Source organism: Triticum aestivum, chromosome 7D (assembly GCF_018294505.1).
Source record: "Triticum aestivum cultivar Chinese Spring chromosome 7D, IWGSC CS RefSeq v2.1, whole genome shotgun sequence".
Taxonomy (NCBI): Eukaryota; Viridiplantae; Streptophyta; class Magnoliopsida; order Poales; family Poaceae; genus Triticum; species Triticum aestivum.
Window position 1 is genome coordinate 129,264,197 of NC_057814.1, and position 25,944 is coordinate 129,290,140.

The 25,944-nt window shown below is 47.5% G+C and overlaps 1 protein-coding gene across 1 annotated transcript; it reads left to right on the plus strand.

Annotated features, from left to right (window-relative positions):
* Positions 1 to 2,220: 2,220 nt before the first annotated feature.
* LOC123168491 (elongation factor 1-alpha-like) lies at positions 2,221 to 3,343 on the plus strand. The gene is made up of 2 exons (XM_044586377.1): positions 2,221 to 2,286; positions 3,137 to 3,343. Exons 1-2 carry the CDS (start codon positions 2,221 to 2,223, stop codon positions 3,341 to 3,343), a joined length of 273 nt encoding a protein of 90 aa, XP_044442312.1.
* The last annotated feature ends 22,601 nt before the right edge of the window (positions 3,344 to 25,944 follow it).

The window sequence follows — 25,944 nt, forward strand, 5'->3', positions numbered from 1 at the left end:
TGGGTCGTTAACAGGCCAAAATCACATCGGGCCGATATTGAGCCCAAATATATAGCGGGCTATTAACGGGCTCGAACTGACGATGGGCTGCAATGGTGTCAAATCTTTAACGGGCCATTGACGGGCCGAATTGGCACATCTCATATGGGCCATGGGCTTAAATGGACCTGACACAAGTAGGCCTTATATGGGCCGGCCTGCTAATTTTTACTGGGCCGGCCTTTTTCACCGAATGGGCCACTGTTGGACCGTGCCACGTGTCGACCTATCATAGGCGCCTCCTGTCTAATGAGTGGATGACATCTGTCCCAACGGTGAGCCAACACGTGTTTGTTGGAAATATGCCCTAGAGGCAATAATAAATGGTTATTATTATATTTCTTTGTTCATGATAATTGTCTATTGTTCATGCTATAATTGTATTATCCGGAAATCATAATGCATGTGTGAATACATAGACCATAACGTGTCCCTAGTAAGCCTCTAGTTGACTAGCTCGTTGATCAACAGATAGTCATGGTTTCTTGACTATGGACATTGGATGTCATTGATAACGGGATCACATCATTAGGAGAATGATGTGATGGACAAGACCCAATAATAAGCATAGCACAAAAGATCGTGTAGTTCGTTTGCTAGAGCTTTTTCAATGTCAAGTATCATTTCCTTAGACCATGAGATCGTGTAACTCCCGGATGCCGTAGGAGTGCTTTGGGTGTACCAAACGTCACAACGTAACTGGGTGACTATAAAGGTACACTACAGGTATCTCTGAAAGTGTCTGTTGGGTTGACACGGATCGAGACTGGGATTTGTCACTCCGTGTGACGGAGAGGTATCTCTGGGCCCACTCGGTAATGCATCATCATAATGAGCTCAATGTGACTAAGGAGTTAGCCACGGGATCATGCATTACGGTACGAGTAAAGAGACTTGCCGGTAACGAGATTGAACAAGGTATTGGGATACCGACGATCGAATCTCGGGCAAGTAACGTACCGATTGACAAAGGGAATTGTATAGGGGATTGATTGAATCCTCGACATCGTGGTTCATCCGATGAGATCATCGTGGAACATGTGGGAGCCAACATGGGTATCCAGATCCCGCTGTTGGTTATTGACCGGAGAGGCGTCTCGGTCATGTCTGCATGTCTCCCGAACCCGTAGGGTCTACACACTTAAGGTTCGGTGACGCTAGGGCTGTAGAGATATTAGTATGCGGAAACCCGAAAGTTGTTCGGAGTCCCGGATGAGATCCCGGACGTCACGAGGAGTTCCGGAATGGTCCGGAGGTGAAGAATTATATATAGGAAGTCCAGTTTCGGCCATCGGGAAAGTTTCGGGGGTTATCGGTATTGTACCGGGACCACCGAAAGGGTCCCGGGGGTCCACCGGGTGGGGCCACCTATCCCGGAGGGCCCCATGGGCTGAAGTGGGAGGGGAACCAGCCCCTAGTGGGCTGGTGCGCCCCCCATGGGCCTCCCCCTGCACCTAGGGTTGGAAACCCTGGGGGTGGGGGGCGCCCCACCTGACTTGGGGGGAAATTCCCCCCCCCCTTGGCCGCCCCCCCCCCCCATAGATGGGATCCCAGGGCCGGCCCCCCCCCCCAAGGGGCCTATATAAAGGGGGGGAGGGAGGGCTGCTGTACCTTAGCCCCTGGCGCCTCCCTCTCCCTCCCGTGACACCTCTCTCTCCCGCTTGCGCTTGGCGAAGCCCTGCCGGGATCCCCGCTACTTCCACCACCACGCCGTCGTGCTGCTGGATCTCCATCAACCTCTCCTTTCCCCTTGCTGGATCAAGAAGGAGGAGACGTCGCTGCTCCGTACGTGTGTTGAACGCGGAGGTGCCGTCCGTTCGGCACTCGGTCATCGGTGATTTGGATCACGACGAGTACGACTCCATCAACCCCGTTCACTTGAACGCTTCCGCTCGCGATCTACAAGGGTATGTAGATGCACTCCTTCCCTCTCGTTGCTAGTAGACTCCATAGATGGATCTTGGTGATGCGTAGAAAATTTTAAAATTCTGCTACGATCCCCGATAGTGTTTCCTCCGGCTAATGAGAATTTTACACGTGGAAAATCCTCATTGGTCCGGGCTGTTAACGGGTTATCGGATCCAAAACAGGACTCGATAGCTTAACGACGACCCATTACGGTGGATGCCATGTGTCGGTCACCCTTGACGAAAGCACTTTCATGACGCGTCATTTATCGTCATGGAAGTGGACACTTCCGGGATGATAATTTTGGTAATGTCATGGAACACTTCTACGACAGCACAGGTATGACTATCTTGATTCTGTCATAAAATCGTCATGGATGTACATGCATGACAGAAAACGTGACCTACTGTGACAAACACGTATCATCACGGAAGTGTGTTTTTTTGTAGTGTTAGTTTCCCTGCCTTGAGTACCAGTGACTTTGGTTTTTGCTCACATTTGTAGCATTGTTTTCTTCCGGGACCACACAGCTGTCTGGCACAAGTTTGGCCAGCAAAGCTCTACATGCTCGGGTGCTCACTCTAACGCCTAACGCCCTGCCATTCTGGTATCCGGTTCCTTGTTGGTTACGACATAGGTAAGCTGCTGGTTCCTCTCCTTTGCGAAGCTTTCTATTAAGAAAACCATTTTAGTAGTTTCTTTACTACATCGAGTTCCTGTCTTGAACTTCGGTTGCTGAGATACACAATAAATGGTTAGCCATGTTGGCAAGCTTTTTTAAGGTCATGCGGTGGTATTCATTTATATGTTGATAATATGGAAATCTGGTCACTTTGGAATCCTTTTTACAACTAAATTAATCTATCTGGATTTGTTAGTTACTTGATGTTAATTAATAGCCATAGATTTGCCGGGCGCTTGCCATTTTGGTGTTTTCCACATGATATTTCTTATGCATTGCTCCTATATGCATTTGCTGGCTGTCGTGGCTAGCAAATCAGTTGCCGCACATAATGTTTGTAAACTAGGATTTTGGTTCACGGTTCATTGGATATAACTAAGTGTGCCCTCTCTGATTAAACACATGGAGTTCCTATCCATAGGGTCATTTGATATATTAATCTTGACAAAGAGTTCATTATGTTATGTCGATCCTGTGTTCTAACACATTTTTAATCTGATCTTGCAGTTTGCTTCAGCCATTGGCAAGAAGACTCACATCAAGATTGTGGTCATTTGGCATCTCAACTCTGGCAAGTCGACCACCACTGGCCATCTGATGTACAAGCTTGGAGGTATTGACAAGAGGTTGGAGAAGGAAGCTGCTGAGATGAATAAGAAATCAATCAAATACGCGTGGGTGGTTGGCAAGATGAAGGCTGAGCTGGAAAGATGAAGCCCCACCGGATTTTAATGCTCCCGAAACTAAATGTGTATTGTGTGAAGTGGATTAGGATAAAGATTTTGGTTGGTAATTGTTTAAAGATCATTTGTTGCTCGTGTCCGATACTCTAGACTGTGTAGTGTTTAAAGAACACGTGACATTTGTACACATCTCTTCTCAGTTACATAACATAATTCTCGCTCGTTGAACAAGAAAATGGCTGGGACTTGCTTATGTTCAATTTGCAGTGCCTCATTGAGTTTACCGTGTATATCAGCTTATTTATTATCAACATTTTTTTGGAGGACATGTGTCAACTTGATATAGATTGAAATGGAATTGATGAAGAGTTATGTACCGGCTCGCCCAAGTTGGTTAGTCCCCTTGTATATACAATTGAGAAATGTATACTACTATGCTCTACAATGATGTGTGCTCTACAATGATGCATGGTGTGACGGAGGGTGGATCTGAGGGAGGGGTTTGCTCCTCTTGCAGGACGAAACCAATCTTTTCATCTAGTTTGCACAAAATGCTGATGGTTGGTAATATATATATTCAACCAGTGCAAATGTAGTAACTAGAGGGCGCCAAGCTGATGCTGTTGAGTAGCACAAAATATAGTGAGAAGTTGTTGGCAGAATCTATTGTAAAATCTGTCTAGCCAGATATGTATGTATCAAAGTTTGTTTGTTTTGACGTATGAAAGAACGAAGCTTGAGAAAATGTAATCCAATGAAACATATTCATCTAGCCATCCATCCATCGGGTTTCTCCCTCTTCTCGAGCATACAACGCAAGTGAAACCTGGTAGTGTGCGTCCATCATATGTAACGATGAGCTTATGAATATTGTCGTGGAATTGTCATGGCAGATGTCCTTAGTGTCAGGACTTAGTCGCGAGGCCAACGCATCTATGTGGTAGCTTGAGAGGGGTTGAGCGGAATCGAGAGACGCAACATAAGACAGGGATTTAGACAGCTTCGGGCCCCGGGAAACATCATCCGGTAATAGCCCTACATGTTGTTTGTGGCTAGGTCTCATTATGCTCATGAGAGAGTCGCCGGGAACCGGCTCTCGGTGTCTAGCCCTAGAGATTGTTTCTTGTTCCTTGTCCCTCTTTGGGGTGCCCTGCCCCTCCTTATATAAGTTAGAGGGGCGGGTTACATGCGGAGTCCTAGTAGGATTAGGACTAGTCTATCTTTCTTTATAAGTTGAATACAAGTCCGGGTCTTGCTTCCTTGTAAAAGAAATAATCCTCACACCTTTCATCTTAAGACGGCCCACCGGAGTATAAGCCAGCCTGCTGGGCCTTGGGCCGTGGCGTCCGTCTGATCCGCCCGCCGGGTCTCCAGTGAGTCGTCTGGTCCATGAGCTGTTTGACCAATGAGCCGCCAGACCAATGAGTCCGGCCGGGTCATCGGTGAAATGCCAAGTCCGGCCGGGTCATACTTCCGGCCGGGTCATACCGCGGGGTATATCCCCGACATTAGCCCCTAGTTTAATTTGGATTTATCCATATTAAACTGATCCTGTAAACAAACACAAGAACAACTTTGACAAGTTGTACTCCAGGTTAAAAATTCTTGTAAACCGGCACCTGATCATCCTTAAATCCTTGTCATTTCCTCCTTCTAGGAAATCCGGGTCAATAGACCAGCTTCATAATCAATTTGCTTGTAGAAGAAATGTTGTAAATAAAGAATCCAATTGACTCGGCTTTCAATGCTCTGACTTGACAAAAATACTGGTCTTTGAAATATTCAACTGATATCCAGCCGACTTGTAGAACTGCCGGTTTATCATTGCCAAAATATCTAATTTGTAAATATTGATAACACCGGGTCATAATTGTTGCCGACGCCGGGTCATAATTATTGGTGACGCCGAGTCATGATTGTTGGTGACGCCGGGTCATGATTGTTGGTGACACCGGTTCATGATTGTTGATGACACCGGGTTGCAGACACAGGATCATAATGATTGGTGACGCCGGGTCAATCTGGTTTGCTCAAAACAGAGAATTTGAAAATATTTCTTCGATAATAATATAATACCTGTAGCCCCCAAGTCTTGAGCAGAACAAAGTGATGGCTTAAGACTTGCTTCAATATAAATACTGCCACTTTTGAAGAAATCCATGTTGTTCATCCCAGTCACTAGTAAAAACTGAATACTCCATATTATGTAGCCCCCAAGTGTCGGGTTGTCATGCTTGCAGCAACCTGGGACTTGTAATTGCCTGATGCTCAAAAAATTTCAACCAGTGTAGCCCCCAAGGGCCGGGTCATTATGCAATAATGAGCAGGGACTTTATATATATGATCATGCTTCATTGAAAATAACATCATATGATGTAACTCCACTATGGGCTTTGGACCCACGTCCACAAGGTTAAGAGCTTTGTGCTTTACCAACTGAGTAGTGGACCTTTCAATATAATGGTTTTAAGACTTGTGTACCTTGAATTGTTGACAGGAGCAATTGATAGCCTCCAAGGGCCGGCTCATTATAATGTGATGAGTCGGGTCTTCAATAAGATGAGCAAAAAATGACTTTGCATTAGCCCCCAAGTGCCATGGTGCCTGCTGGCAGTGACATGGGACTTGCATATTTGATGTGATCTCAATTTAAATAATGTAGCCCCCAAGTGCCGGGTCGTAAGCCTGCAGCGACTCGGGACTATTCTTTCCATTGTAGAATAAATCATATCCATTGATAAAATAATAGTCATTGCGCCAAAGCGACTTTGAATACCTCATCTGTTGATAAGTCAATCCGGAGTTTAAATACCCGGCGGCTCTTGGCCGATGGAGATTTAATACGCCTCCATTGTAAGCCGGAATTTGTACAACCCGGCGGCTTATAGCCTTTGAGAAAATCAAGAATTGATAACCCATTTGAGACACCAATTTCAATCTTTGATGATGGGCTTGAATTTAATCATTTATGTAAGTCATAGCTCTGTAAATTCTGCACAGAATTTAAACAACATATGCCCTGGCGACTTAACGTCAAAAAGCCAGGGCGGGTAACCATCCAAATGTAGTCTTATCCTGCACACAAGTAGATCACAAGATCCCTTGGCGGTTTACCGCAGGGCGGGTCATAATATCTCACATATAACCATTGATGTGTAACAAGGAGTCACAGATAAGCCTGTTATGAATCATAACTTTGAAACATAACTATAATAATAATATTATACCTGTGATATTGAATTTTCACTGCCGGTTTATGTGACCTGTGCAGTAAGGGTGATAACCCAATCCTTAGAAGCCAATGCTTCCACATAGATGATGATTGTCATAAGCTGGCGATTTATCATCAAAAATCAAGCCGGGTTAAATAGCAACCACTCATATACACTTTAGGTATGAAAAAGAGTTTCAAATAAAATCCAAAAATTGTTTGCAAAAAGAGACTTCAAAAAATTTGAGGCTTCTGATTCGAATACGATCAGAAAACCGTCCCAAAGGGGTTAAGCTAAGATTCGAATACGATCATATAGCCCCCAGTGGCTTTGGCGTTGCCGATCAAGAGGGTACCGACAGCTATGTTCTCTTTGGTTCGAATACGACCTATGTTTGAACAGGAAGCCCCCAAATGACCTTGAGAGTTGTTTAACGACGCTGATTCGAATACGATCCACATCGGTTCCCAAAAGGGGTTGAGCTATGATTCGAATATGATCAAGAAGCCCCCTAGTGAGCTCGGCAGTGTGCCAATCAAAAGGGTACCGACAGCTATGTTCTCTTTGGTTCGAATACGACCTATGTTAGAACAGGAAGCCCCCTAGTGATCATGAGAATATTTAACGACTCTGATTCGAATACGATCAGGGTCACACCAAAAGGGTTAAACTAAATTCGAATACGATCAGCTCCCAATGGCCATTAAAGCAGGGTACCTATGTTTGAGTTGTGCTTTGTAACCGACTCTCTTTGGTCCCTTTAATTTTTCCTGAGAATTCGAACTTTGCGAGAGATAAATTCTTTTTGAACCGGAAATTCTTAAACCGGATATTGAGAGTTTCAAAGTTTTGTGATAAACAAATTTACCTTGAACCGGATTTTGAACCGGATTTGAGAGCTTCAAAACTTTGTGGCAGATAAATTTCCCTTGAACCGGATTTTAAACCTGATATTTAAGAGCTTCAGTGCTTTGTGGGAGATGTCAAGTCTCTTGAGCCAGATCTAAACTGGAATCCTTCTTTTTAAGCCGGAAATTTTCTGACGGCCTTTAAACTTTTTACCAATATGGCGGTAGCCTCCGGGACCGGGTTATTTTCCCCTCCAATGACCCGGAGTTCTTGAATGCATTGAAACCGACCAATGCTGCCGAGTCATATCATTGTAGCCCCCGAGTCTCAAGACGACTCGAGGAGTTGGCTTTGAGATTCTCCATATTGAACATAGCATAAGGTGTATATCATTGGTGTTGATAGCGCGATGTGAATCCATAGAAGGTTGAAGTGACTGCGACGGGTTATAAATGATCCCGTATGAGCCGTGTCAGCAACTCGACCAACGGTTCCTTCCAACTGGATGTTTTGAAGTTAACCAAACTGTAGTGGCGGCGACTTGTGCGCCTGCCCATTGAACCATCCAGTGCAGACGGCGGCTGATAATACATGATAATTCGCCTCCAATTTGTTGGAAGAAAACCGGGCTTCCCAAGCAGTGACTCGCTCACATTCAATAAACAGCTCATGCATGCAGGTGCGGCCCAGTGTGTTTATATAGACCAACCCGCGAGAGACAGATGGTAAAGACGACCGTTGCATCAGAGGCGGCACAGACAGATGAGCCGGCCATGGTGTTGTAAGCCGGTCCGGACGGGCGAATCGATCATCGGCGCGGTAAGCCGCGCGGATGGGCGAGTCAACCACGTTGTGTTGATGTAGTGAACAATTGTCCTGTTTCAAAAACCTCGCAAGCCAGAGTAATTGCTCTTTTTAAAGAAAACAATATATAATATATAAAAAAATACTGGATTGATTTCACCTGATATGTCAGGCTAGAAATTATCCACCGCGGAGTTGATGATCATCACGGTGAAGCTGAAACCAATCACGGCCGAGTCGGCCCCGGGAGCAGACAGATGAGTCGGCCGCGGCGTTGTAAGCCGGCACGGACGGGCGATTCAATCGCAGACGTAGACAGATGAGTCGGCCACGTATTGATGTAAACCCAGCAACGCGGGCGGCGACTTGCACGCGTATCCGTCAGGCGGTTTATGAGAGCGGGTGCGGCACTAGCGTGTTGATGTAGACCGGACCACGGGAGCGGTGGCGTGCGCACGTCCATTGGCGAGGGAGTCGACCGCGGTGTTGGAGACCAGTGCGCGCGGGCGCGGACTGACGAGTCAGCCACAGCAGTGGTAGCTAGTGCAGGCGCGAGAGTTGGCCACACCGTTTAAACCGGTGCAAGCCTCATGTCTATGGCATAACGATTCCTCTTGCAGTGCCCAATTGTCCTGCATATAGAAATATACAGACCAAAGTGATTGTCCTTTGACAAAAACAATATGTGCTATTAAAATAGACTAGATGGATATCACCTGGTGTATTTGGTCGACAGATGATTCGCAGGAAACGTCCGCTGAGATGTCTGACTGATGAGAGACGCCCTTGCAAACTTGTTCGAAGGAAAATTTGCATGCTTGACGTAATCAGCATGAGCAGAACCGCATGGAGTTCCTCACTGCTTCAACTATTCATCTTTTTTTTGAGTCGACCATGATAGTTTCCATGGCTTCTTCCTTGCTTTGCGGGATAACCAATCGTAGTATTGCTGCAGAGGAAAGGAATCACGGCCTGCTCCCCACGTCCCCTTTCTTCAGATAGCAACTAGCAGGAGAGCATGTAACAGCGCAGCGGCTCAGAGGTAAAAACCAAGCAGGGCGATGGGAGCAGCAGCTCTGATGCGAGATGGAGCAGAGCCGGCCGGCGACTCGAGGTGTGGCGGCTTAATAGAGTCCGACGGAGGCGACCGGTAGTTCGCCAGCGAGGCGGAGGCGCGATGGCGAGTCTGAGCAGTGCAAGGGCGAGGCCGCGAAGGCAGGGAGCGTCAGCGGCTTTAGAAACGACGGCTCACGAACAGCCACAGCAAGGGCGGCGGGTCATGGCAGGTTGAGGCAGGCCCATGGCGGCCCGGCGCGCCGGTGATACAGAGGTGGCCCAGAGCAGAAACAACACGAAGTTAGCTTGAGACTGCGGCGGAGACTCAAATTGAGGGCGCGGGCGACTCGGGATGAGTCGAGGCGGGATGGCCCCGATTGCGGCTCGGCGGAGGTCATGAAGTCGACTCGGAGCAGAAGACGGCGACGGCGGCTTAGAGGCAAGGGCTGCACCAGGCGGCTGTTCGGCAGCGCTGGACCGGCGGATGATGCGAGGGCGGCACGGAGGCACTGGCAAGCTATGGCCGAGCCTTCCTCCAAGTCGTGGGGGTTTAACCAATACATCTCCAGGTCGTAGTTGGTTTTGATGAGATGTAGCAATTGCAGCTCAATCTTGAAGTAACTTGTCCTTGGCTCGATTGGAAACAGGAAAAAAGATGCTTAATGGAACGCTTCGGGGCTCGATCCATCATGAGCAATAATCATCTGATGTTTAACGGCAGCGGAAACACTTCTGTTGATCTCGGCGGCTTATGGTGACGCACAGGCGTAACCCTAATTTTCCCTAAACCTTAAATCTCATAGATCTTTAACCTGGACCAATGAACTTGATGCTGATGCAGATCCTCTCAGACCGGTTCTTGTTCATCCGGATAATTACGAACTCCTCGATCCCTGAGAGAGATCCCTCCAAGAACTCAACACCACCGTGCGTCTAGCCCCACGGTGGGCGCCAACTGTCGTGGAATTGTCACGGCAGATGTCCTTAGTGGCAGGACTTAGTCGCGAGGCCAACGCATCTACGTGGTAGCTTGAGAGGGGTTGAGCGGAATCGAGAGACGCAACATAAGACAGGTATTTAGACAACTTCGGGCCCCGGGAAACATCATCCGGTAATAGCCCTACATGCTGTTTGTGGCTAGGTCTCATTATGCTCATGAGAGAGTCGCCGGGAACCGGCTCTCGGTGTCTAGCCCTAGAGATTGTTTCTTGTTCCTTGTCCCTCTTTGGGGTGCCCTGCCCCTCCTTATATAAGTTAGAGGGGCGGGTTACATGCGGAGTCCTAGTAGGATTAGGACTAGTCTATCTTTCTTTATAAGTTGAATACAAGTCCGGGTCTTACTTCCTTGTAAAAGAAATAATCCTCACACCTTTCATCTTAAGCCGGCCCACCGGAGTATAAGCCAGCCTGCTGGGCCTTGGACCGTGGCGTCCGTCTGATCCGCCCGCCGGGTCTCCAGTGAGTCGTCTGGTCCATGAGCTGTTTGACCAATGAGCCGCCAGACCCATAAGTCCGGCCGGGTCATCGGTGAAATGCCAAGTCCGGCCGGGTCATACTTCCGGCCGGGTCATACCGCGGGATATATCCCCGACAAATATGAAACTTTGAAACAAAGAAAGTCTACTCCACTGTACTGAAACAAAGAAAGAAAGAAAGTTTGTATACTCCTGTGACATCTCGTACCCAACCACCCAACTGTCACAATATTCCACCAAACTGGATGGATGGACGTTGGGTCTAGCTGACATATCTCCAACAGACTGATCTAGTCTCCTTCCAGCCTGAAGATACGCCTGTCCAATTGTCCAACAAACAAACTCTAGCCAAATCCTCCTTCCAAACAGATACAGGTACGCACGCTTCCTCCTCCTTAATTCTCTCGCCTGCTCGTCGAACCTCTCATCTGTTCCTCGAAAGCATGCACTCCAAAAACGAGTAAATTTCTCAAAGCCATCACATTTGTGGCGAGGATACTCCAAAACTACCTTTTTTTGCCGAAAATCACAAAAAACCATCAACTCTGCGGCAAGTGAGTAACAGATTGCACTGATTCGAAATTGAGCTGCGTCTAACAGCAAAGCCGACGGGTGGGACCGGTCTGGCTTGGCTGACGTGGCGAAGACTAAACCTAGTCATTGTTTGACCTGCTGAGGTGGACAGGGGCCCACCTGTCAGCCACAGCACCGAGGTCCAAGATGAGCGCACGAGCGCGTTGACTGGAGGCGGTCTTCGGGGGAAAGGGAGGAGCCGCCGTGCCGCGCGCAGATCCACCTTCCCTTGTTGCAGGAAAAATGGCTGCCGCTAGAGCTCCTATGCCAATGCTTGACCTCCTGTGCCGCTTCTCAAGGGTCAAGCCCGCCCCGCGCCCCAGCTTGCTGCGCTTCCCGCGCCTGCTGGCATGCCAGTGCTTGCCACGCCGCCGTCCAACGCTCGCGCCTACTGGCATGCCAGCGCTTGCCGCGCCGCCGTCCAGTGCTCACGCTGCGCGCCACCGCCCGCGTCCGCGCCTGCAGCGCCACTGCCTCCCGTCCGTGCCTGCGCGTCGCCGCCTGCGTCTGCAGCGCCGCCGTCGCGCCCGCGCCTGCTGGCATGCCAGCGCTTGCCGCGCCGCCGTCCAGTGCTCACGCCTGCGCGCCACCGCCCGCGTCCGCGCCTGCAGCGCCACTGCCTCCCGTCCGTGCCTGCGCGTCGCCGCCCCGCCTGCGTCTGCAGCGCCACCGTCGCGCCCGCGCCTACGCGTCGCCACCCCGCTTGCGGGTGCAACGCCGCCGCCCCGGCGCCCTACCTGCATCTGCCGCGCCGCCGGCGCGGCGCCACCGCCCCGCGTCCGCGCCTGCAGCGGCGCCGCCTCTCGTCCGCGCCTGCGCGACGCTGCCCTCGCGCTCATGCCTGCAACGCCGCCGTGAGCGGGAGAATAGGCGGAGGGGGCGCGGTGTAGTCGGGGTCGTCGCCGCCGGAGCAGGGCCGGAGTCAACGGGGGAGAGTGAGGGGAAAAGATTTGTAAGCAGGAAGAAAGAGGTGTGGGACTGACATGTGGGACCCTTGGCCACGTCAGCGTATTGTTCATGTAGATTTGCCACGTAGACCCGACAGGTGGGCCAGCGCTGCCAGTTTTCCGATTAGTCGCGACTCACAGCTCGTTTAGTGCAATCTGCTACTCACTTGCCACAGAGTTGGTGGTTTTTTGTGATTTTCGGCAAAAACGGTAGTTTTAGAGTACTCGTCACAAATGGGGTGGCTTTGAGCAATTTACTCTCAAAAAACCAACGCACTCCTTAATTCTCGCCCCATCAAATCTCCTCCCGCTTCATCTCATCTACCAGCGATCCAACCCGCTTCGATCGATTGGCTGCCCTCTCCTCTCACACGCCTCACGCTGATCCCTCTGCCTTCCAACGCCACCCCGCACTCCCCGCTCGTTCCCTGCCGCCTCTCTCTCTATTTATGTATGGCCGCGCCCCACGCATTGCTCTTGCTCCTCCTTTCTCCTCCTCAAGCCGCCAACACCTCGCATCATCTACAACAGCAAGCACACCTAGCAGCCATCAACCAAAGGCGGTTCTGATGATGGAGTGCCCGGCTAGCACGGCCCCTCGAGATGGTCCGCCGCCGGTCAGATCGGTCGGCCCGGTGCGCACCAGCACCGATTGGCCGTGTCCTGTCCATGCCCTTAACAAAATCGATCGACTATAGGTGAGTTCTTCAGTAATATGTATAATTTTTGTCTTACAACTTAAGCAGAACCAAAGGTGAAAGTGAAGTACAGTTTCAAGCAAAATATTGCTCGAGTTCTAAAGCAATTAGGTCATCAATTAAGTGGGTTAGTTTTGAATTAAGATATGTATCCTCTATCATACCATGATTTTTTTGACTACTTCCAGTTGCCTTCTAACACAAAGCTTGTTAATCTCTGTTTTCTCATTTGTCATCTATTTTCTTTCGGCGGTCAGATACGCACAAAAATAATAATAGGATACTATGTTAGCCAATCTTGACTGTACCAAACTGCACTATAGACCACCCGTGTTATTAGGTATTTGTTTAAACCAACTAAGGTGGAATGGATTCCCACATAAACCAACTAGCAGCAGAAAAAGAAATAATTAAGCAAGCAGGAAGCCCATAAAAATGTTTAATCCACTACATACAAGCTTAGAAAAAAGATAGGTTCTGGAAGCGCCTACATTTGGTGATACTTGGCTTGGTCGGTGTCCTTGGACTGTGCGGGTGTATAGAATTTAATTTAACAGCGACTAGACAAAACAGGAAGAACACCGGTATCTAATAATTACATTCGGAGTTCAAATTTTAGGTATATCCTTTGGAGAGAGGGGTCTATATGAATGTGTTTGAATTGTTGGGTGAACAACAGAGCACAGTAGTGCTAGTTGGCCTTGACAATGACTTGAGGATAGGTGGGAAAAGATAGGATTTATCACTCCACATAATCGGTTCAGCGAGTAGTCAATGTAGCGTGATCTATTTGACTACTTCCAGTTGCTTTCCACACAAACTGGTTAATCTTTCTTGTTTCATTTGTTTCTTTGTGCGGTCGGATACACACCAAAATATAGGATACTACCTTGGCCTATCTTGACGGTAACAAACTGCACTCTAGACAACCAACGTCATTGTGTATTTGTTTGGTGGGATTGTTACAACATTTTGTGTCACCCCTTTAACAAACACCAGTACATTCTCCTATCTTTTCTATTTTTAATCTTCTGTATTGCTTAATAAGCTTTCTTCTGTTGCTTTGACAGTGTGGTATAATGCCAAGATAGCTAGCTGCTTAATAAAAATGTTTGGCATGCCCTTTGACTCGTCTTAAATGCTCAATAAGTTACTATATTATTGTTTCACACATCTGACTTTTGAATTTTCTCACAATGATGATGTTCTTAACACAAGAAAAAGAAAGTCTGACCTGAAACGACAAGGGGATGAGGCATTTGATGAGCAGAACTACACAAATGTGTTATTCTGTTGGTCTACATTTTATAAAGTTAATTAGTTAAATGACCGGTATCATCATCATCATCTCCTTGGATGTAATTTAATGTGTGAAGTGTAAACTACAAAACCAACTACTAGTAGCATGCTCTATACATACATGTGTAAGTAGTACAAGTTGCCATGACAAAAATTTCCATCAAGTTTCTGCAATTGCATAGGCCTTTGTATAAGTGTAGGCATGGAAAACGTCCCTCTATAGAGTAAGATTGTCATGATTTCTTTTGATGATTTATTAGGATGTCGTGGGTTTGTGTTAATCTGGAATGTCATGTCCTCCATTTATTTGCCAGTTGTCTGAAATTGTCCCTCTGTAGAGTACAATCATCATGTCCCTATGTAGTGTTCTTTTTCTCTTGAAAGAATTTGGAAATATAACTTCAATCTCGATATGGTTCCCGATAATGATGTGGTTTTTTACCCCCACTGAGATGTTGTGTGGAATAACAAAAGAACAATATCTATAATTTGACTTTGTATCATTAACAATCCATAGTTATTTTGGCTACTTATGTGTAAATGAACCTCGAGAGGGAGAGCCTGCTATTCTAGTTTGGTTGTAAGGCAAGACAAGAGGGTGCTGCGCTATGTCAGCGTGGGGAGAGAAAGGTCTTCGGTTGCATCATAAGGAGGAGCAATAAAGTTGTCTGTCTAGGGCAACGGACATTGGATGCTGATGAGGCTTTCGAAGCTTGCTAAAGGCGTTATTGGATGTCAATCCAAAATTCATAACACGAGCGGATGCGATACTGCAATTTTTATCATGTCGCTATCACGGTGTAAAGGAGTGACAGTGGTGGGATAATTAAATGTAGGAGTGGTTGTCATGGCATGCGGTGTTTCCCTCGTGTGTGAATAAAAACCTCCCCACCTGTTATGCTGCTGAAATTTCCCGCGAAAATTACCCCAACTTGTCAAAAATTTGGCCTTATTTGTAAGAAAACAAAAGCTTTGGGGTGTTCGGTGCAAAATAATTGGCCTTGTTTGTAAGAAAACAAAAGCTTTAGGGTGTTTGATGCAAAATTCTTTTTCCATTTCCACAGCTCTATTCTTTTATGCACAAAGACCATTTCCATAAAAGGGGTTAAATTCTTTTTCCATAGGCTACAGAGATACTGTAAGAAAACTACTACTAAACTTGATGACCATTTTATTATCTTGTAAAATTTACTGGAATTACATGGGTCTAACGTAATATTACACAACAGTATCCCAATCGAAACGCACGCTGCCAGCTCAGTTTGTTACAAATCTAATTTTAGTTATGTCAGACATAATTAGTGTTGGGTCACTAGAATATGTAGCATACACCATTGCAACACGCATGCAAGTAAACTAGGAGACCGGAACCAACCACAGACGCCAGCCAACAAATCTTCACTATATCAGGGGAGGTTGAAAACACCGAGGATTTATAACAGATCAACTTACCTCGTGCGGCGGCTTACAAAGGATATATATAACACACATGATCTAGGTCAATACTGACCCGTACAACGGGGAGGGGGGGGGGGCGTGCCCCCCTCCCCTCGCCCGCACCCCCAGGCATCTGTGATGAGGGCGGCCCACATGGGCTAACTTCAGACTTCGCTACACTCCACTTCGGGCCAAGCCTATCAGCGACGGGACGATCTTTATATCGAAATCGATCGCTTCGACGAGACGAAAACAATCCATGTATAAGCTTTTCTCATATGAGGCCGTCTTGGAGGCTTAATTGGCCAAACAATACTCTGAACACAAAATTTTAGTACTTTGAGCATAGTTTCGGCCCTTGAGATGAGATCGGATGGCGATGGCCCAAACTTTAAAGATGTTCATATCGACAATATGGAACTATTTCATGTAGATCACTTCTCCACTTGAGTCCATCTTAAATATCTTCTTGACCGTGCGGGAGCGTAACATTCCACAACATCATAACGTGCTGATGAGCATAGTACATTGCAGCGTAAAAATCAGACACGAATGAAGTAAATGATCACAGAAACGTATATTCCATGCATAGGACTCAAACAACACGAATCAACACTTTGTAGAAGTTTGCAAATACATCAACTTGACGAGTGCATCAATGAGCTGATGATGTGTTCTAAGTTTGTAAGCCCTCCTGCAGTGGCGGAGCTACAAAAGAAAAGTTGGGCGGGCCAGAGAATGCAAATGTTTTCAAATTCTGAACCATGTATATATTAAAGCTACCAAAGTATACCAAACAGCGCTACCAAATTGGCAGTAAACTATAATTGAGTGCACTGTTAGACAGTAAACAACAACACTACTTTTGTTGTGAACTTGTAAACTGTAAAAGTGACATCTGTTGTGAACTTGTGAAGTGTAAAGAACTGATCTTCAGTGGATTAATTATGCTTATTGGGGTCGAATTTAGGGGATTTAGGGGATGATTTAACAAACAATGGCCTCTGTTGAATTTAGGGGAATAAAATTGAGAATCATTCAAATCGATTTACCTTGCAGGGATTCCATCAGTAGTGATTTTGATGAATTCAGAGAAGAAGCTGGCTTTTTTTTTAGAATCATTCTGATGGATTGAGAGAAAAAGCTAGCTAGTTGGGTGCCTGGGTCGCATGGGTCGGCTGAATAGATGTGTGCCGGTTGGCTGTCCGTCCGTGGGACACTGATGTGTGCGGTGCTCCGGTGGCCGGCGGCTGATGTGTGCTTCCTACTGCGCTATGAGGTGGCTGTCACGGTCGAACCCTGAGCCTGCATCGCTGTGAATCGTATGCGTACGAGTCTGCTGTGTGCCTTCTCTGTATGCTGTCCGTCAGCGCTGTGGGCTGCAGTAGTATATAATTTGTTTTTTGCTCCATACCTGGGCGGGCCACGGCCCAATCGGCCTTGCCGAAGCTCCGCCAGTGCCCTCCTGGGCATGCACGTACTTCCCTGTTCGAGGAGTTTCGCTCAAATTTCATATGGAGTTTCACTCGAAAAACGGAAACATTTCTGAAGCTCACGAACAAAATTAAAATATGCAAAACAAATTAAAACGGGAGCATTTCTTGAAAATGATAATGTTTTCTGAAACTCCCAAACAGAAAAAAAACATGACCAAAATTTTGAAAATGAACAAAATTTTAAAAAGGAACATTATTTTGAATTTCATGATTTTTTTGGAAAGCATGAATTTCTTGAAATTTCTGAAGAAATTTTGGAAAAGAAAAATAACATGAAAAAAATAGAAACTGAAACTGAAAAATGAAAAAGAAAAGGAAACCAAAGAAGAAAAATAAATTGGAAAAAGGAAAACCCGGTTCAGGAACCTTCTAGAAGGTTCCCAAAACCGGTAAATACCAACTGGTGACGATCTAGAAGGTTCCGAAAACGGTTTACTAGAATGCTGCGTGTACTGCTATACATGGGTCGGCCCTATTGCTCGATAGGTCGACTTGCCTGTGCGAATCGACGACGACAGTACGATGTAGAGAGCGATAAATAGGGAATTCCTCCGATATGTCTTTTTTTTGGAGAAACTCCGGTATGTCATATATGCAAACAAATTGAAGAAATCAATGGAATAAATGTAGAAGGGAAAACAAAGGAGTCGGGTGGATGGGCTTTCACTGATTTTGGGCCTTGACGAAACCTAACTACTACTTTTCTGATTCTCAAAAAAAAGACTACTACTTTTCTCCCTTCTCATTTATCTCAAAACATCTTCCTCAAAAAAAATTCAAAACATTGTCTCAAATTTTTTATCTCAAAACAAACCCTCAACAAAATGTATCTAAAAAAAATTATTAATGAAAATGTTGAGTGTGGGCCAATTCCTTGATCTTCTGAAGTGTTTTCATATTGTCCATTGTCAGTATCTTTATTATATACGTATATTAAGCTATATAGCTTGGGGTTTGTTTCCTGTAATGTGTTTTATCGGAACAATTCTGTTGATATGTACATAAAAAAGAAACAGGAAGACCAGTTGATGCCTCCTGTGTAAGGCGTCTCTTGATAATGGTATTGTACGTCTATGAGCTCTAAGCATAGCGGTTCTTTTCTTACTTTCATCCATAAAAAAGAAACAGGAAGACCAATTGATGCCTCCTATGTAAGGAGTCTCTTGATAATGGTATTGTACGTCTATGAGCTCTAAGCATAGCGGTTCTTTTCTTACTTCCCACTGCTGGTCGCTATGGACAATAAACTCCTAGCTAGAAGCTGTCAATATGGATATGGACTTTGTATGGTGCATGCGCAGAAGTCAGGAACTCAAGATGGTAACGGGGTGAAACGAGGCCGGGTATTGCCATGTGATCCTGATCCGTTGTCGAGCCGGGGTTTTGCCCGCGGGGATCCCAGGTCCCAGCCCTGTCCCCGTGAGCTGCTCCAGCACAACGCACAATAGAGCGGAGTAATTTTGCCCGCTGTGGTCACCGTCCCGTCGTCCAGCCAGCCAACCGCAATTAGCTCAGAACAACCATGTACTCTCCGGTGCTAGAAAATGAGCAACACGAGCACATCAAGTCTCAAACGTTCCACAACATCATAACTTGTGAGTCAATTGCAAGAAACCACCACATTTATGGCTAGGTTTGCAGAAAACCACCAACTCGTTAATCCGTTGCAAAAAACACCGCAAAATCACTTAAGTCGTTGCAAAAAGCACTGATCGGGTGATTTAGCCCGTTTGATCGCTTTCTGACAGATAGGACCGAGTTGTAAGGTGCTGACTTGGCAACCAAATATCATACACACCCCTGTATCTAAAAATGAAAAGCAATCAAACCCCTCCTCCCAATCCCCGTGCGTTGCTCCATTTGCTCCCACCGGCTCCGGCGCCGCCACCGGCTCCCGTCGCCGCGTCGCCCCCACTGGCTCCCGTCGCTGCCGGAGGCTGGTTGGCACAGGTGGGTTGCGAGGCGCCCCTCAGGCGGACGAGGCGGATGCAGGGCCGGCTCGAGGTCGATGACGCCCGCCAGATCTGACGGTTTTCTGCAGCGGCGGAGCTCGATCCGGCGGCGGACAGCTGAAGAGCGGCGAGGCAGTGAGGATTTGGGGGCGGATTGTGCAGCGTGCTCCGGCGGCACGACCTGTAGAAGTGAGAGAGAGAGAAGGTCTCGGGAGGAAAGGACGGGCGGCGTCCTGAGCAGGTCTGCCGGTGGCGGGACCAGTGGTTGCCGGCGGCGGGGCCCCTGAGCAGCGCATGCAGCAGCTCGCGTTCTTGCCGCCGGGGGCCTCTGTCAGTCAAGACCACCAGGGCCTCCACCGGCCAAGACCACCAGCTGCCGTGGGCCTCCGCCGGCCAAGACCACCAGCCGCCGCGGGCCGCCGCCAGCACCTCGCCCCGTCGCCCCGTCTCCTTCTCCAACTCCGCTTAGCAGCAGGTCCTTGCCGGAGTGCATCGTAGCTAGCCTCCCGACGGCGGCTCCCGGTGCCGGAGATGGGCAAGGCGACGTCCTGGACGCCGGGCGACAACCTCGAGCCCGAGCTCAGGGATGGCCTGCTGCGCGTGGGGTGAGGCGGCCAAGGGCCTGATTGCTTTTTCCGACGCCGACGAGGGCGCCGCCGTGCCTACCGGACAGCAGGGCCAGTGCGCTGAGGTCGTCCACACCGAGGGGGCTGATTGCACTTTTTAAAAGATCTAGGGGGTGTGTTTGTCAATGTTTTGCCAAGTCAGCTCTTGACAGCCAGGCCCCACTTGTCAGAAAGCGATCAAACGGGCTAAATCACCCGATCAGTGCTTTTTGCAACGACTTAAGTGATTTTGCGGTGTTTTTTGCAACGGATTAACGAGTTGGTGGTTTTCTGCAAACCTAGCCACAAATGTGGTGGTTTCTTGCAATTGACTCCATAACTTGTTGATGAGCATAGTACATTGCAGCTTACAAAACCAGACACGGGTGAAGTAAATGATCACAGGAAACGTATATTCCATGCATAGCACTCAAACAACGAATCAACACGTTGTAGAAGTTTGCAAATACATCAACTTGACGAGTGCATCAATGAGCTGATGATGTGTTGTAAGTTTGTAAACCTCCCTGCGCATGCACGTATTTCACTGTTCGAGGAGTTTCGCTCAAATTTCATATGGAGTTTCACTCGAAAAACACTTATCGGGAAGGTTGCGAGATTGTGGAGTGTGTCTCTCTTGTGTAGGGTGGGTGATAAAATGCTCGTGAGGCCATGGAGTCGTCAGCCGCATCCATTCGTTTCATGTTTTGACGTATTTGCCAATTTCTTTTTTTTTTGAGGGAAAGAGTACAATAAGCTATTCTTCAGCCAACACGAGGTCGGCAGCTAGCGCTGCGTTCAGATCATCCGAAACACCCGCCGCCAAATACATCTCCTCCTTTTTCCTAGCATGGCCCGCCAATAGATGAGCCACTTTGTTTTGATTCCTGCTGGCGTATAGGACCTGAGCGGCAGCAAACTTTCCGAGCTCCTCCTTGATATCAACGAGTACCGGGTAGCAGGCAGATAAATTACTAGTTCCCGGCCTCAGTTCATTCACAAGGTTCATGCAGTCCGTTTCCGCAACCATTGGACCCCTATAAAGAGCGGACAGGTGCCGCAGCCCCGTCAGAAGGGCCTGCGCTTCAGCTTCCATAGCGGACATGCATCGCACGCATCGTTTGGACAGCGAGAAGAGGACAAAACCCCTATGGTCCCGCGCGATTGCTCCCGAATGGGAGTCGCCGCTGTCAGCTATGAATGATGCGTCCGTGTTTAGTTTGACAGTTCCCGCCACTGGGGGCCTCCAATGATTGGCCATAGGTATCTCAGTGGCTCTCTCCCCCTGTCCGTCCATCACTGCGGGCAAAGGGAATAAAGGATTCCGGCCAGCCAGTGCATGCCCAGACTGCAATTCCGTTTGTTTGCCCTTTGTATCGGTCTCTTCTCCCGAGACTCCGCGGGTTAGCTCCTCCTCGTACTGTTTTAAGAAAATAACGGATCGGCTGATCAGCTCCTTCCCTGTGTTATGGATGCAATCATCCCGAAGAAACCAACATCGCCACAGCAGCAGTAAGATTTTTGTTCTAGTCTTTGGGTTGCATGAGCTGAGTAGATTCTGGAGCCAATCAGCGCCCGTGTTTCTGAACTGTTCCTCACTACGTAATTCCCAGGCCGCTCTCATTTCATGTCCCAGCGCCTTACTCTTTGTACACGAGATGACAGCGTGAAATTCATCTTCCTCTCCGTTCCCGCATATATTACATGTGCCATTCACTTCCAGGGTGCGCTTCCATTTGTTCTTTTTTGTGGCCAAGGTGCTAGTAGCCACTCTCCATCCAAAAACCTTAACCTTTGAGGAACCTTTGCCTTCCAAATGATGTCCCAGATGCTACGATCATCAACCTCATTTGTGGAGCTGGAGGCTGGGGAGCTAGCTTGGTTTTGGATGGATACCGCCAGCCTATAGGCACTCCTGACCGAGAACACTCTGGATTTTTCATAGTTCCAGATTAAGATCGTCATGGCTCCTGGCGGGTGCTTCCAGGCGCACGCACCAGTTGACCGAGAGCCCGGGCTCGGTAGCTTCCTAACCACCTTCCCTACCATTGTCACCCATACCTTCAGGTTCCTGCTTCCCTTTCTTTTTCTTGTTTTGTTCAGATTCAGTGTCCTTCCCTGCTGAGTTTGCTTCCACTGTCTCCTGCTGAGTTTGCTTCCACTGCCAAGGACCGACCCAGGGAGGATCGAGGTCCCGCCGCTGCCCTTGAGGCCCGCCTTCTTGCGTTTGTTCCCGCTCCCCTTCCCTGCGATGCTACCTTCCAGTTTGCCCATCTTGCTCGCCAGAGACGCGCCCCCTTTGTTCTTCAACTGTGTTGCATCGACGGACGGCTCCAAGGCCTGGTTTCCCTCCACTGTCCTCTTCGTATCCTCCTCCTTACTGACTGCTTCCTCAGGCACATGCAGTAGCTGGTGCGTCTCCAGTTCCTGGGGCGCGGCCTCGCCCCCCTTGCCGACCCCAACAAAAAGCGGGACAGGGCCAAACCCTGGAGGGGGAGTTGTTTGTTTGCGGTGCCGATTGTCTCACCAACAGCCACGTCCTCTACAGACCCCTTGTTCATCACATCTGCAGCCGGAGACTCACCAACAGGGAGGATTGGATCAGAGCCCAGGGGAAGTTCTGGTTCCTGAGGCTCTCTCCCATTCCCAGTCCACACCGGAGTGATCGCTGAAGATTGGCCTGGAGGGGATTTGTCGTTGTCGATCCCAGTCCCGGCCTGACCATTTGCCATGGATGGAACACACACAGTCGCCAGGGTTTTGGCAGCGGCCCCAACCTTCTCAGAATCCAGCCCTATAGCATTCACGGCCGCGATGGCCTGTTGGACCAGAGGGTCCGCCAGCACCGCTTCTGGCACTCTGCCATATCTTGCTTCCACTGGCTTTTGAGGGATCCTGGCGTGACCTCCTTTGGCTTCTGACTCGAAGAGGAGGAACCGTCGGGTGCTGCTCGCTTCCTGCGTCCGGTTCACCTTGCAGTTGTCGCCGGAGAGCTCCAAATCTCCTGCCCAGAAGAAGTGGCGTCTTGCCTCGCCAATTTCCTTGAGGAACTTGATCGCTGCTCGGAGGACAGTTAGGGCGAAGTTCGGCATCGCGGTGAGTAGACCAGCACTCGCCGCCCGGCCGCGGATAGCAGGCACCCCCGCCAGCCCGCGAGACGTGCTCGTATCCTATCTAAGACGAACTGTAGGTGGACAACCCGAAGCCTGGCTAGGGTGATTGGCAGTTCAAGGTATTTTATCGGGAAAGCAACCCGCTGACCCCCAACACTTTGGAGCACCTCATCTAGGTCGATGCCGTCGCACCGGATCGACGCCACAGACGATTTGGCTAGGTTGATCTAGAGGGCTGTGGCCGCCCCGAAGCGGTGCAGGATGTCCAGCAAGGTGTCAACTTCCTCCTTGACGGGATTTACAAACAGAATGGCATCGTCGGCGTAGAGGCTAGCCCTCACTTTTAGGCAGGACGTCGGTAGTGGCGCGAGGGCACCGTTCAGCACGTCAGCCTCCAGAATGCGGTGCGGCGGGTCGATGGCTAAGATGAACAAAAGCGGTGACAGAGGATCACCCTGTCGTAGACCTCGTCGATGGACAATTCTCCGGCCCGGCACCTCATTAAGAGAGCACTCTGAGGATGCCGACGACAGGAGCACGGCAATCCAGTTTCTCCAGCGAGCGCTAACCCCTAGGCGTTGGATGAGGAGAATATCACCAACATTCAAAGAAAACAATGTGCCATATAAGAAAAAACTAGTCACTTGGTGCGCTGCAAGGTGACTTGAGCAGTGGATGAGCAGGGGCCCTATATAGGGCGGGCTTGGGCGACCTCTTGCACCACTCTGTTCGGTACACACTTTCTTTCTCTCTTGTTTCCTCTCACTCCGATCGACCGGGTAGGCGGGTCACCCCTTCTCTCTCTCACTCTGTACGCAAATCATCGGTTTGAGGGGGGCAAATGTTAAAAAGAATTATAATCTAAGTCTCCAAAAAAGAATTCTTCAGAAATTGAGCCAAGGCTTGGGGGGGAGGGGGGGCAGCGCCCCCCTGCCCCCGGCCCCAACATAGCTCCGCCATTGTGTGTGTGTGTGTCTACCTCTCCCTCTCCCTCCCTCTCTCTCTCTCTCTCTCTCTCTCTCTCTCTCTCTCTCTCTCTCTCTCTCTCTCACGCACGCACGCACGCACGCAATCTAGACGTTTTCATGCAACAGGGGCATCATGTGTACTCGCCGAAGGAGCCAGCCCAGGCTGCCGGTCTTCGAGGCCATCTGCCCCTCGGAGTAGTAAATTAAATGGGTCTTCCTAAAAAAAGTAAATTAAATGGGTGATTCATTTTGTTTTTATCTTCTTCTTCTTCTTCTTTCTTTTTGAACTTCTCAAAATCATTCATTTGATCCAAGGACATTTTGTTGCATTTGAGAACGACAGGCAAATTTTCATTAAAATTTGGTGTATGTATCCATTTCATCAAGAATAATACTCTGAAACTATGTGCTAGTGCTACAGATGTCTCTCAGTCATATACGTGGTCATACCCATCGCCAATGCATGCATGCATAACCAACTAATAAAAAAAATCGCCTAACAAAAGCATGGCAGATAGAAGCGGCAGATTATAATTCAACAAAAATCGCAAGGCACACACAAATAACAGTAGGTTGGTTGCAAAAACCATTTAATTTATTCATATCAGTGGTGTAATGTATATTATCAAGTTGCATGCCAATTGGTGTATTTAGTAGCACTTACTTCCAACCTGAACCTGTGATATAAAATTGTCTTATTTATTGTTAATTTACCCCAATTGGGGTAGGATCTCAGTAACTGATGCTATTGGTCCTACGACACCTACAAATACAACGATCAATTGCATATCGGGTTTTCTTTTTTCCTTTTTTCTATATAGAACACCTGATGGTAGAAGTCGCTGCCAACATCTTTCACAGATGTGTCATTTCTGTCTAGAATTTCGCCCCCTATGTCTGCTTAGTGACCAAGAGAAATATGAGAGCTTTGTGCATACTCCCTCTGTAAACTAATATAAGAGCGTTTAGATCACTACTATAGTATTCTAAACGCTCTTATATTAGTTTACGGAGGGAGTACCTTTTTTAGAACGGGAATATGACACTCCAATTAAACCTGCTGCCCAGCAACCTCGCTGGACACCAGCTCTTACAAAGTCAGGAGCAAATCAGCCAAGATAGAGAGGGGCTCGGACGACCTTGAACCAAACCGCGCAAGAGCAAGTGCAATTTTATTACATTCCCGGCCACAGAAAAGGAAATTCACTGCATCAAAAGACATGATGCTTAAGCTTTGACTTGACACACTGCGTTGCTTCTGCATGAATGGCGCTCTGGACATGCTGGGGCTGTCATGTACGCAAAGCTCTTTTTAGCTACCGGTTTAGTATCCACCACACACAGGTTTTGAGATGTGTGCGTATTTTTTATGTATTCACGTTGCTTCCATTTTGTATCTCCCATTACGTCAATTTGGCTTGTCTTATTGCCAGTACTTTGTGTCAGAATGCAAAGATGGTACCAAGAGAATAGTACGCATGCATGTGATCTATCCCTACACAAAGTCCATATAGTTTAATTTCCTTTTTATATTTATGAACATTTATATCTCTCAAACCAAAATTTCGTTTTGACTTCTTTATGTATATTTGAACTCTCTAGTGCCAAGACCTTTAGCACAAGATCAATCTTGAATACAATCAAACACATTTAAATTTTATCGTTTCAAAGGAGTGAAATCATTTTTTTGAAATAAGTTGAATTTGTGTTTCATACATATGAAACATTTTTCGAATTAGTGAAACCAATTTTTTGAAATGAGTGAAATTTGTGTTTTATGCATATGAAACATTTTTTAGTGTGAAATATGTGAAACTTATTATTCCAAAAATGTGAAACGGGTTATTTACACAATGTGAAGCTGATTATTTCAAATTATTTTTAAAATTAGTGAATTTTTGTTTTGAAACGAGTGAAATCAGTTTTCAAAAATGAGTGAAATAATTCAAGCATGTCTTTCCAAATGAAGTGAGCGAAATTAGTATTTTCAAACGAGTGAAATCAATTTTATAAAATGAGTAAAATAATTTTTATTTGAATGATATTTTTTAAATGAGTGAAATTGTTTTTAAATTAAAATATTATTTTTGTTAAACTCCTTATTTCAGTGTGTGTATTGCGAGTGTTATGTGTTTTCTGAAACTAGTG